This window comes from Epinephelus fuscoguttatus, linkage group LG15 (assembly GCF_011397635.1).
Source record: "Epinephelus fuscoguttatus linkage group LG15, E.fuscoguttatus.final_Chr_v1".
Classification (NCBI taxonomy): domain Eukaryota; kingdom Metazoa; phylum Chordata; class Actinopteri; order Perciformes; family Serranidae; genus Epinephelus; species Epinephelus fuscoguttatus.
The window spans coordinates 7,444,136-7,458,079 of record NC_064766.1 but is presented as its reverse complement, the minus strand read 5'-3'; the positions used below and the strand labels follow the sequence as shown (position 1 = coordinate 7,458,079).

The window sequence follows — 13,944 nt, the reverse complement described above, 5'->3', positions numbered from 1 at the left end:
CAGCACATTTTCACATCATTGCCTTGATCACATAAAAGTCGCAGTTTTGATGTGCATATAAATGTGTCTCCTACTTGAGGTATTTATACCAACAATAAAGAGGCAATACTAACAAACATAAAGATTTATGTGTAGCTTCTGGATGGAACTGCACCCACTGCGCCATGAAAAGAGTCCAAAAACACCAAAAGTAAGTGAACTGCCCCGAGCAGACAGGTGGCACCACTTCTGCTAAACTGCCTCGCACGCCTCTCATTGTCATCTTACATGACAACTAGAAATCACTTGTTGCCAACTGTTGAAAAACAGCTAAAAGCAGCTTCAAACAAACAAAGCCTGTGTACTGTGGTGCTATTACATTAGTCACAGAGAGTACGATAAAAGGCTGGAAACACCTGAAGCAGCAGTTTATTCATGAGCCAGCTAATTAGCACTTTTAATGACCGGGCTAAAAGTCGTTGCCTTTCAACTACCAACTGTTAAAATCCTCATCCTGCAAACCCTAATGACAGAACATTACAGAATGTGCTGACCTGTCAGTGATATGCTGTAATCAACTTTTGTGCTCTACTGTCATGTGAAAAGCAGAAAAGTTATAAAAAGTTAAATTAACAAATTTGAAGTGAAGGAACAGAATCTCAACAACTCTTTGCACGTTAAGCTTTCAGCGTCGTAACAGGAGTTTAGATCAGAATTCAGAAAAGTGGATATATTTTAAAATGATCTCGAACAACAAATTACAATGACTGACTTAATCCTCTTTCTTCATTCATTGTGAACATACTCTAGATGAGAAATGCAGTCAGCGCAATGATTAAAAAAGAAGAGAGTTTTCAGAAACAAAAAACTTCTACAAACATACAAATTCTTTTTTTTTCAGAGTGCTGGAGAGGTTAAACTATCCAGTGGAGTAACAGTAAAGGTTAGAGAAGAGTCTGAAAATAATCAACATAATCTTGTGTGGAAAAAACAATGATGTATTCTGGTTCCTATCCTGTTTATTATCTCACAACCCCTCAGATGTCTTGTGGCCTTAAAATTCACTATCAGCTTGACCCCTTGCCTGCCTTATTGACCCATCAGTAAACAAAGCTAGTCAAAAAAAAATGGAAATGGACACACTACAAAGCTGTGCTAAACCGACAATCATGACAGAGGAACCATCTGAGAAGCAGTAAACTGTACAACCACATCTGACTGCCTATTTTTTGCCACACTCATCCTCATAAACACAACTGGAACTGCACCACAATGTCATGACACACTGTGTAGTTGTATCACACCGCATGGATAAATATAAAGTCTAGGAGGATGCATTAGGTTTCATGGGGTGCGTATAAATTAAACAGGACAAAGTATGTGTTTCTTGAAATTCATTCATATGTAAAAATTTTGAAAATTGAGCCTTAGCATGCTGAAAACACAATACTATTTATTTTACCTCTTACAGTATTTCAGACGTTAAAGGTAAGGCTGGGCGACATGTCTTAAAATAGCATTGCAATATTTTTTAGGCTGTATCGCAGTACATGATATATATCGTAATATTCTTAAGTACTGTAGACTATAAGGGTCCAAAACAGAAGCCAAACTACATTTTTTTCCTGTGTTTGTTTTACAACACCCACATGCGACTGTCTATCTTACCTCACCAAGTATCCTCATCCTCATATCCGCACCTCATTGTTTGCAAACCTTCAAGCTCAACCCTAAAGTTAAGCTGCGCCCCGGGGCCAGGACTGGAGCAAGATAAAAGCTTTTACATAGTCACATAGCCTTAATGATGAAAACCAAGCCTTGCAGAAAGTTTAGAAGATGACAATATGCCTGAATGACATGTAGATCTATCCAGTGTAGAGCTGCAACTAATAATTATCCTCATTTTCTGCTATTTTTTTGTTAACGGATCGATTGATGCTTTGGTCTATGAAAAGTCCAAGCAAAGTGATAAATGTCAAAAGTCCAAGGTGATGTTTTTAAATTTCTTGGTTTGTCTGACCAACATTACAAAATCAAAAGACATTAAATTCACAACAACAGAACACAAAGAAAAGTAGCAAATCCTCACATTTTGGAAGTTGGAACCAAAGAATATGATGACAGCATTAAAATAGCTGGCAATCAATTTTCTGTCAATCCTCTAAGTGATTAAACAACAATTTTGTCTTGGCATAAACCCAGAATCCAACACACTGAAGACAAATTCAATTTTTTCTACGACCCTTTTTACACACACTCACAACGAGGAAGTTGGTGAGTAGAACATTATCAAGAGAAATTACGACCAAGCTATATCCCAGGCTGTATACCAAAAACCTTGACTTGGTTGTAGCTGTTCATAGATTATATAACTCACCTACGCAGAGAAAAAGCATTTCAGTCAGTGCAAAAATCCAATTATTAAATGAGTTGTGTGCTCACTAAGCCCAGCAAAGTGTCCCTGACACATACATGTACAGTGATTAGATTTCTCTGTAACATATTCATTGTGATAGGAGTATATGAAGGCAATTTAAATTGTACAGGGGAACACAGCTCCAGCCCATTGTCTAACACCATGCTGAGGTTTCCTTTTCACAAGTAGTAACTGCTACTATTTGAGTTGTGGAACTCCTCCCACCAATTATTGATAATGATTTCCAAAACATTTTTTCTTAGGTAATCACTTCAGCTGGACAGCAGTCAGAGTTCATTAAAACAGAAAGGACTCAAATGTTGCTACCTGCATGTCTTCATGATGGTGCTATGGGAATGTAATGTCTTACAGGCTGAAACACATAATATAATCTGTATGATTGGGTGTGGTGGAACATTGACTGTTGCTGTCCATAAGCTGCTATCAATAACTGATGTTCATGTTGAGTAGACATGATTACTTAATTAATAATGCTTAAGTGGCAGAAAAGCAATATTTCTAAGCTTCTCAAATGTGGGAATCTTTGCTTTTCTTTGTTTGTACATACTATTAAAAAAATCATCTCTATGCTCTTGATTGCTAATCAGGCAAAATAAGTATTTTAGAAGACGACACATTGGGCTCTGCAAGACAGCGACAGTTCTAAGTCCTGTGGAAGCCCACACAAACAACCTTTAATCTCCACTTGATTTTGATTTTCTTTCAGTTGTACAGTTTACACTGGGCTAAAGATGGTTTCTTGAGGGAAGAAGAACCACTCTATATTTTAATATCTGTAAGGACAGAGAGTGGACTGTCTCTTAGTGTTCAAAAAACCCAAAGGCATGGTCATCACCTCATGTAGCTAGTAGCTACCAAGGTAGTTGTCTGTGGATTAACTGACAGCTAGCAGAAAGTGAAAAGTAGCTTATATCTCCCAGTTAAACTGTTAAACACATGATATCGTGGGCTCAGATAAATGAAAATGATAGTATTTTTAATTTTTAAATCTGGGGTAGGCAGTTTTACATAGGCATTATTGGGTAAAAATCCCATAATTAACTTTCAGAATATTGTTATTCAAGTAATCTGAGAGAAAACTTCAGGCTTTAAGTCCTGTGTCCACAAGGTGTTTTTCCTCAGCAGAGAAGCGTCGTCAGGGCACTGGAGAGTGTTTCATAAAAAAGAGCTCAGGGCACTATTTTTAATGACGTGCTCCACATGGGTTTATTCTATGCCAACACTATCTTGACACTATCATTAGCTAGGTGGCTATAGTATGAAAAGTATGGACTTGTGGATGCATTTTCTTTTTGTCTGACCAATTCAACCATTAAAAGCCTCCTGTGAACAGGTGTTGCAAATTAGCATTTCGCTTCAAATATTAAACACAGTGCATCTGGTTCTGGTGCATAGATGTACAATTCCAATGCTACTGTGATGTCCATACCCCCCAAAAAAACTAAACTAAACCTTCTGTTGCTGCCGTCACACAATTAAGACTTGGGCTGGGGGTGTAGCACTGGCCAAATTTGAGCTGTCACAGTCGCTGACTGAAGCCCCAGAGATGCTACCTGCTCTCCTGCCAGCAAAGCAGTCCACAGCGGTGTGGAGCAAGGCAAAGGGAGGAGGAAAGGCTGAAAGGTGTGTGCAACTGTCCAATGAAATAAGATTAAATCAATCAATGTATGGGAAACACTGGGTTACTGTATGAAACACATGCATATGCCACTGGTCATCTAGTGGGAGGGGGTTGAGACAGAGAGGGGACAGCTGCAAGAGAGGGTGTTTTTTTCAAATTCTGCCATTTTTGTTTTGCCTTTTCCATATTCTTGCCCACCCCAGCCTTAACTGCTTTCTGACATTTTATAAACTGAATTGGCAGCTATTTTATACTCTGGTTAACAGGTTGCATCTGTCTCGCCAACAACATCAACAGTGTTCAATTTGGTCATTTGAGGATAATTCACATTACAGGGTTGGTCAATAACATTTTCACTGCATGAAACAATAACAAGTTGAAACAACTTGCAGCTCCTGTCAGTTTTGCTGTAGTTAGATTTTTATTAAATATACCAGTTTCACAAAGAGCACACTGCAGTCAAGACTCAAAGGTAACATGTAAAGTACAAGCACCAGTGGAGTCTAATGCTACTCCACTGGCAACAATGTCAAACTTTGCATGGAATGGATCTGAATTGTACCAGCCAAATTATTGTTCCAGAAAGATGATTTGAATGGGAGGCAGTTAAGGGCTGACTACCTTCCAAGCCTCCGGCCCAGATGTGCAAATCACTGCCAGAGCAAATACAGCTCGAGTCTCTCCCAGAGGGCGACTTTATTACCTCACCTCCCGCGCAATTTATGGCACAACGCCAAAAGGGTAAATTTCTAATAACGTAGCCGGGCTCCTCTGACACTAACGAGTGGCTGCAGTCCTGCAGCTAAAATTTACTGTCAGTCACGGAATCTCCCCTTTTCAAATTGCTTCTTAGATGCTTCACAGAGAAGCAATTTGGCGAGAAAAATGTGAGCTACTGTAAAAGGTGGGAAAAAAAATGTGGAATTTAAATTGCCGCCAACTAACCATGCACACACACAAGCACATTTAAAACCAGATACACTTTTTAAATGATGTTACTTCAAAGAGGTTGATTGGCTAAAGAAAATAAAAGAACCTCAGCATGCCTCATCACAAGATTCTTTTTTCTCTTCCCAAAATGAGGCATACAGCTTTATGGTTTCGCCTCTAACTAGAACATTGAGACCATCCCTTAAAAAGTTTGTATCTCTGTCTCGCTGAGGTCTTCAAACACTCAAATAATTACTAGGGGTTAGCTGAGGATAAGGTGCCCTGATGTGACATGGATGAGGACAATGAGGAACTCACTGCTGTTGGTATCAGGGGTACTGTGCGAGGGTCCATGTCATTGGTTCGACATCCCATTAGGCCGACTGTCCGCGGTGCTGAACGGCTTGCGGCGGGCGTATGGTGCGCCACAACCGGCTTGAGGCGAAGCACGCTCACGGCTTATGTATTTGTCACTTTCTTTTTTATTTTAATCCATACCATGATCTTTTCCTGACCCTAACCAAGTGGTTTTTGTGAGTAAACCTAAACAGACCTTAACCACAGGGCATCATGATAATTTCGGAACGGAGTTCAGAACAATGAGTTTAATATGGTTGGAACAATGGGCTGTCGAACCAATGGGCAGTTCCCACCGTGCGATAATCTACAGTGCTGTATGTCAAACTGACTGAAGAGGTCAAAACCCGCAAGTGATGCTCAATTTTTTTTACTATCAAATCTATCAAAACTATCGATCTGAAACTGAAACAAAATTTAGCAAAAATCCTACTTTAAAAGAAATCAGTAAAGTAAATGTGAAAAACATAAAATTATGTCAATGTAAAAGCCAATGTATTGTAAGCATATGGTTGGATGATGAAGTGAATAACACTGCAGCTGTTTTTACAACCTTCTGTGGATGTTTTGATACCTTTTGCCACCTCACAATTAACAATGACGGCTTGACAATATGTAAGTGCTGCTCCAACATAACTGCGAAATAGCAGGGATGAGGCACTCTGAGCATATTATGGTTAATGTCTATGTTTTTACCGACTGACAGTCTGACAGACTGTTGGAGAGTATCAGGAGCAATAAACAGTCCATTGAGAGAAGACTTTTTTGCATTGCTCTATCAGACACAAAGCTTTTCCATTCCTCGAAGCACGATAACATAGAGAAATCTTCAACTACATCTTCAAGGAGAACATTATGCTTAACTGACAGCAGTCCACAGCCTGACACATAAACACCAGATAGTTTGGTTAGCCATCAAGCTGGCCCAATAAATCCCCATGCAGTTAGCTACAATCGCAAATTCAGGGGACCGATTTCTGTATTTACTTTCAGTCAAGAAAAATCAGACATAAGTTTTTGAAAGTTTATTTGTAAAATTTTCTCCTTATCACATTCTAGAGTGTTTTCCTGAATCTCTACAACAGAGGTGGCTAATGCAATAATGCAAAGTTAGCACAAATCATAGTGAAAGGGGCCACAATTATGAATATATGACTAAGTCGAGGAAATGCCTTGCCAGACAGAACTGTCAACTTACAATTCTATCTGATATAATTCTGTTACACTTTGTTTCTATCTTCTGTCTGACATTTCGTCCACTCCAACTGATATCTGTGGGGGAGCGGGGTTCAATTTCCCCAAAGCAATCACTAGAGACCAAGGTATCTGCCTGAATCTAAAGTCATTTTAAGTCCACACCTAAAGAGTGGAGCACAGCAAAGTAGAAACAAACTACAATGTAAAGCGATATTGAGGAGACATGGTGATTTGGAATAGCACCGATAGCAGCATTTACTTTGTCTACAGCACTTGCCATTGTTGTTATTACTCCTTATTTGTTCTGGCGGACTGCTTGACAAGGCTTGACAACACCTTGACAGTCCCATTATTCCCCCTCTGACTGGCTAATTGATCCCGATTGGTTGTTTTTTATCTTACCTGAGGTTTCATGTCATGACGCCAAACAAATCAGTGAACTGGAACTCAGCTGTGAGGGTGGATTCAAAAGACTGGACCCACGTTGTCAGGAAATATAATTTTCCCATAAATCAATTAATTCCTGAAATCATTGTGAAAGACAAGTAGTGCTTCTAGCAACTATTACCACAGCTTCTGCGTTGGATAAAAATCACACTGAAAGGGCAGATACGTTAATCGCTATTGATTGGTTAGGGCAAACCAACCAGAAGGAAGGAAGGACCATTATGATCCCAAATAGGGGGATCTCAATGAAATGGGAGCACCTTGCATTGTCTAAACTGCATGGTTTAGCTAGCAGTCATCGCTGGACAAAGTTGCAACCTCTGAAGCTAAAAAATGAAGCCAATGCAGACATGCCAAAACTACAGTTCCTCTACTGGCCACTTGAGGCTGGCTCCAGAAGTGAGTCAATCCCCATAGACCCCTGTGTTAAAATGCCCAACTTCACAGTAGGGGTGGGCGATATATATCGTTAACGATAATATCGTCATTGTTGTTTTAACGATGTGCAAATTTACGTTATCGAGTATGCAAATTACTTCACTAAAACAACTGAAAACACACATTGAAACCAGGTTGAACCCTCACACATTCACCGAACAAGAGTTACGTAACTTGCGTGCAGCAGCACGCCGCAGTACACCTAGGTGGTCACATGATCTCTCACTGGGACCTTCCTGGCAGGTTAGCCTGCTGCTAAACAAACATTACCTTCGGAAGACGTGGGTCAACTGTAGTGATAGGTCCCAGCCTGTCAGGCTAAAGTTCGCAGTACCAGAAGACCGTCTATGGAGCTACCTAGCCTAGCCACAGTTAGCTGAATGAAGCGGCAACATGGCACCGCCGGAAAAGTTCACCTTCAAGGCTGAAGACTGGCCTAAATGGATTAAACGCTTCGACAGATTCCGCATTGCTTCTGGATTGGAGACGCAAGCAGAAGAGAATCGAAGGAATGTGATCTTTGAGAGAGTAAAGTTTAATCAGCGCATCAAGAAACGAGCGAGACAGCCGACAGTTTAATTACGGCGCTGCACTGCCTGGCGGAGCACTGCGGTTACGGGGCTCCACATGATGAGATGGTGAGGGACAGGCTTATGGTGAGTCTGCGGGACAAACGCCTATCTGAACAGTTGCAAATGGACCCGGAATTGACGCTACAAAAGGCCGTCACCAGAGTCAAACAGAGAGAGCAGGTAAAAAAGCAGCAAGAAATGTTAAGAACATTTTTTCATTAATATCATCCATGAGAAACAATTAATGAGCTATAACTCAGGCTGTTAAAAACACTTAAAAGAATAGCATCTAATTATCGTTATCTTCAAAATACCCCAAAATATCGAGATATTATTTTTTGTCCGTATCACACACCCCTACTTCACAGCAGAAACGAACATGTTTAAAGCCTAGAACAAAAAACAGTTTTTGTCTCTGTAGTTCATTTCAACATTCATGACAAGAGTACGGGTTGTAAATTCTCTCATTGAAATATGGTCACTTCTGGCTCCAAATAACCAAGATCGTGACGGGCAAAATGCCACACTCGAGGTTTTGAAGTGGGAGTCCACAAACCAGTGGGTGACATCACAGTAGCTACGTCCATTATTTTGTACAGCCTATTCATTGGACACACAGCCAAAGCATTCCTGAATTTTTCACTTTCAAGCCAAGAGAAGTAAAATGACATTAGATTGGATAACAACCACAGGACTGTATAGTAATTACTTTGTTCAAGGGGCATACCAAACTAAAACAAGTCAGGGACAACTTTGAATGACCTGTACCAAACAGTTCTGGATACATACATGCACCATTGCACCCCCACTGAACAGGGTAGGTATTAACTTCTAAAATGACCAATTTTGGGTGAAATATCAATTCAGTTCAACATCACGTATCTTAAACTGTCAGACACTTGGCAACAACTTTGACAAAATACAGATCTGTGCTGTATCCAGTAAGGCCCTTAAACCTAAGTAATGTCTTGCCAATTTACCTCATGAAGCTGCAACCAGATACAGTAAAGTGCTCCCAAACCTAATCAGATCATCTGTGTTACTTAAAAGAAAGCTGTGCTGCTGTTATATTTGCTACATTATTGCTGCTGAGTTGGCCTACAATATGTGTTAATGCTCAGATACGCAGATGCCAGCAAGTGGCATGATGTCCCACACACCAGGTATACTGGTGAAGAAACAGAAATATGCTGAGAGGAACCACGTACGACATTAATCATAACGAGGCTATGGCAGACTCAAACAGCCACGGAGAGAGACAGTGTGAGACAACGACAACAACTGGATCCTTAACACCAGCTAGGAAGAGTTTTGTGCTTACACAAACAGCATTCAGCAGGCATCTTATCACAGTGCTGCTGGAACACTGGTTTAAATGTAATTACTGCTTGTTATCAATACAGCAGCACAATGTTAACGTAAATTGATTTTCTGAGAGGACATACGGTATATACAATAAGTGAAAGTTCTGGTTTGTAATTCAGAGCTGGCACCCCTTTATTTCACAACAGAGGTTTTGTCAGACAGCAAAGAAAATCAAGCAACAAACAAAAGAAAAATAAACAAATAAATAAAAAAAGGTGCAGCTGCTCCAGCGTTTATAGTTGAATAGCAGTGATGCTATTTGCACGCTACGAATGCGAAATTGTGTTGGGCTCCCCAGTGTGAAATTTCATTAAAAGTTTTCCATCCCAGAGTAGAACGCTACGTAAGGAAATGTCAGCTACAAATTCAGACTCATTAATATGCAACACCAGTCCTGAGAGATCTGTTGTGCTGTGCATTTGCCTTAGCTTATTTCCCTCCACCCCATAATGAATTAACTGTTGTCTAAATTAGGCCGTTAAATGAACTATTCAAACTATTCAAAGAGTCACCACGGCACCATGGCGTAAACACTTGATAATACTGCAAACATCATTAGGGGCCATCATAGGACTATTCCCAAAATCCATATGTATGTTAATTAAAATAGGGACTGGGATTATTTTATACATACTGCAGTGCTTTCTAAAGTACTGACGATTGCAATGGAATGTATCTGTTGTGACAGTGGCAGGAAAAGTAACTCATGTTTGCAAGACACATAATAAGTGATTCTTCTTCCTCCCAGTAAAAGAGAAACACTGATGTCAAATTCTGCCAGGACTTTCTCTTTTCTTGCTTTGAAGTCTGACAGTTTCTCCTGTCTAGAGCTGGGTATGGAACCTCAATACTTCTGAAGTACCAAACTAAATGTGTCTTTAGCGTCAAGTATCAAAAGTTTCAGTTAAGTCATTTGTCAAACAGAAAGGCCAACACTTTGCTCGTTACCGCATCTAAAATGGGAGATTTGCTTCTTTTCTTTGTTTTACATTGGCTTTACATTGGCAACTGCATATCTCTGAGTTTTAGACTTTTGGTCACATTAAATAAGCAATCAGAAGACCTCATCTTGGAATCTAAGATATTGTGAAACAATTTGTTACTATTTTCTGATATTTTTCAGTCTAAACAACGACTACATGAACTGACAAACTTAAAATGAAAATAATTAGAGATGTCCCAAGTAGCTTGGGTTCAGTATCACACTGATTCAGGCATTTCTGGAAATCAGACTGATCCTTTTATCACTGTACCATAGGAGTTTTGTCCTCAGCCTGCTCGTGCTGTAGTGCTGCTCTCCTTTACAACACAGCAGTGCTATTCAACTATACTTTTCAAGGTATCACATTTTCAGAAAGCAACAGGACCAGGAGCCGAACATCCTTGAGCTAATACTGTCATCATGAATGTACATTTGACACAGCATGCCACCAAAAAATTCTATAACACTATATTGCAAAAGTATCCGAATAATAAACAAGCTTGCATAAACAGTGACATGCAAAGGAAGGCTTTCTTGTAGGCTTTTCTGTTAGTGACGGTGCAGCAGCACTCTTCTGGTTTGAAGGATTAACCGTGGCAAAATGTCTGTTTTTCATATGATTTGTTTTGTCCTTTTGGTTTTACATTTTATCTATGTGTAAACAGCCCAAAAGTTGAGCATTTGTGAGCATTTCACTGCATATCAGAGTGAAAATTGAAGTGTGAACATTTTTGGGAGCATTAGTGAGTTCAGACACTGAGTGCGGCCCAAAGGACCAGTCACCATCACTTTTGCCAGTTAAAGTGACAAACAGGTAGCAGGTAGCAGCTCATATCAGCTATCATTACTTTATGTTAATTAAATCACTTGTTTGTTGTTGTGTGTCTATGTATTGAGCAGTTAGCATATTTCGCTAATTAAAAATAATGGGTGAAAACAAAACTAGGTTATCCATAAAATAGTTTCCTTTTGGTACAAACTCAGGCATCAGATTGGATGCTAAAAACCTGCAGTACCAGTCCAATTTGTGTCCCACAAGGGTAAGTCATGCTTTAAAATAATTTTCAGTTTTCTGTACATTAAGGCTTTACATGGGTTGATGAATTGTCATCCATAACTAGCTGCTCTGATGATCCACCATCGGTTCCGTGCTGAATGTTCATTTGGAATTATATCCAGAAGTAATGCTGTAGTTTGCGTCATGTGTTGTTGTAGCTGGTGAGGTTGGATAAAACCCTAAATGTGGCTGATTTTAAGCTAAGCCAGTTAGAAATTATCTCTTCTGAATCCTGAATACTGTAAGAATTAAAGTATTAAATTCCTAATACTGTATGCCTGCTGAAAAGTCATATGTCCATGACATATGACTATGCCTGCTGAAAAGTCATATGTCCATGGTTGTCCTGGTGGTCTTGGGGATTAAGATGCTGGACATGTAATCAGCTCAAATCCAGCCAGAGACCTTTTATTTCCACATCATCCCCCTATCTCTCTCTCTTCTCATTTCCTGTCAGCCTCTAACTGTGTGCTGACAAAGATAATAAAAAATGTCCCCCAATATACTTGAGAAAACTCAAAAATTCCACACAGATTAAACAGCGATATGATATGTTATTCATGAGAAAGTCTGCAGAGCATGTGTGCCATCTATGCTCCTGATTACAAGCAACTGACTACCTTGAAATAATGCTTATGTGTAGGGTTGAGTATACAGTAAGTGACAAACTGCAGCCTCTCTCCTCAGCCACGAGGTGAAAACTGCATATACACATCTGACACAAATATAAAGGCACTGCAGGCAGGAAAATAAAGTATCCATGGAAATGCATGTATGACAAGACAATTCAAACAGCAACTGCTCTGAAAAGTGACAACAAAGAGATGAAACAGCTCTGTAGATCTAACAGCCAAAACACACACGTTCACATACTCGCCATGCTTTTTACTTCTACCCTGTTGATTGCCGACTTGGGCTGGTAGAACAATACATAGTTGTACAATCAGGCCCAGAGCCATCAGTAACAACACTAAACCTTCACATAAACATCCAAAACACAAAGCTGGCAAAACTTGGTGTATAAATGTTAAACTGAAAAGCACACAGAGCCACGCAGTGAGCTTCAGTGCTCCCAGTAGCAGAGGGACATGCTCATGGCAGCAGCAGCAGCAGCAGAGGCAGATCAGCACCATGGACAGCAGCCAGCTAACTTCCACAATGCAAACTTTTACTGCTCTCTGCCAAACTCTCTGTTATCCACGTATAGCAAGATGTCCAGTCAGTGTGGACTTGGTTTTGCTCTAAACTTTACCAGTGTTGGCTTTCTAAAGCCCAAAAACCCAACACGAGAGCGTGAACTGTCGCCTTTTTATCAGCTGCAGAACATACATGACCCTGAGAGCACAAAGCGACCACATAACAGCAGAAAGAGATGAGGGTAAAAGTTGTAGTAAAGTGAGAGTAGTTTGGCGGCATACTTGCTAGTCTGAAAACTATCAAGTAGTTCCCTACGCATGTAGCTAACGGCGCCACGTGTGTAAGCTAACATTAGGGAGAATATACAAAGCATGAAGGCGACGCTGCTTTTACACATGTAGCCTATTAATGCTGGACATGAGTGAAACTGAGGAAAAACTACACTGTTGTTAGCATGAGGATGCTATGCGGCCTATTATTGCAATTATAAGTGCTAAGTGTTAGTTTAGCCCGCCAATGTTATCAATAACAGGCGCTAAATCAATTATCAAGCATTGGCGGACTGATTATGACAAATAAACGCAGCTAACTGTGCTAGTTAGTCACTGTGGTTGTCTTATATATATAGTATAGTGTTTTTCAAAGCAGTGAAAACATGGTATGGAGCCAGGCCTAAGCTAGTAGACAGATGTTCCGGTGTAATAATAAAGAGTGAGGGGGTTTTAATCCGCTCAATTAGCAGCTAATGAACCGCGGAGACCGTCGGTGTTTCACAGACTCACCTAAGACGAAAAACGGGAGCTCGGTGTTCTCCAGGTCGTCCACCACCACTACGTCTCCGGGAAAATCGTTTCTAACGGAGAACAGCAGCTTGGGCTCGGAGGCCGACGGACTGTGCATGATGCTCAGGTCGTTTTCCCTCAAAAACGGCAGCGCCGACACGGTGACGCTCTTCATCTTGCACTCGGTGTCCTGGCTCTGGTCCTCGTCGCCGTTTAGACACCGGACATTAGGCGCTAAGACGGCCAGAAGGAGCCACGCGAGCCCCAGAAGCAGCAGCGGTCTCGGCCCCATGTTGATGCTCGCCATCTCCGTCGCTCCGTTTCCTCTCTCCTCCTCGCTGTTTCTCTCGCAGGCTGCTTCGGTGTCTCAGCCCGGCGGATGAGAGAGCAGCGGAGTGAGTGAGGGGGGGGGGGATACACCAGCGGGCTCCCACCGTGGTGAAAACAAACGCTCCTTGTGTCTCACATATGATCAGTCACGAGGGGTTTGTAGATACAACACTGAACATTGACTGTGTGTGGTTGTCGTGCGTTTTAATGCTGTTGACCCTTTTACTGTAATTGATCGATAAACTGTCCAAATGGCTCTGTAATGGCTGGGCATAGATTGCCAACAGGACATGCACCCAGAATGCCCTTGGGG

The 13,944-nt window shown here is 40.8% G+C and overlaps 1 protein-coding gene across 3 annotated transcripts in view; it reads right to left on the bottom strand.

Annotated features, from left to right (window-relative positions):
- astn1 (astrotactin 1) overlaps positions 1–13,700 on the bottom strand; it is a 568,467-nt gene extending 554,767 nt beyond the window's left edge. For all 3 annotated transcript variants that reach the window (XM_049597470.1, XM_049597472.1, XM_049597473.1), the window contains exon 1: positions 13,302–13,700. In XM_049597470.1, the coding sequence (XP_049453427.1) occupies positions 13,302–13,608 (307 nt within the window). In that variant the 5' untranslated portion in view covers positions 13,609–13,700. The remainder of the gene's footprint in view (positions 1–13,301) is intronic.
- Between the last annotated feature and the right edge of the window lie 244 nt (positions 13,701–13,944).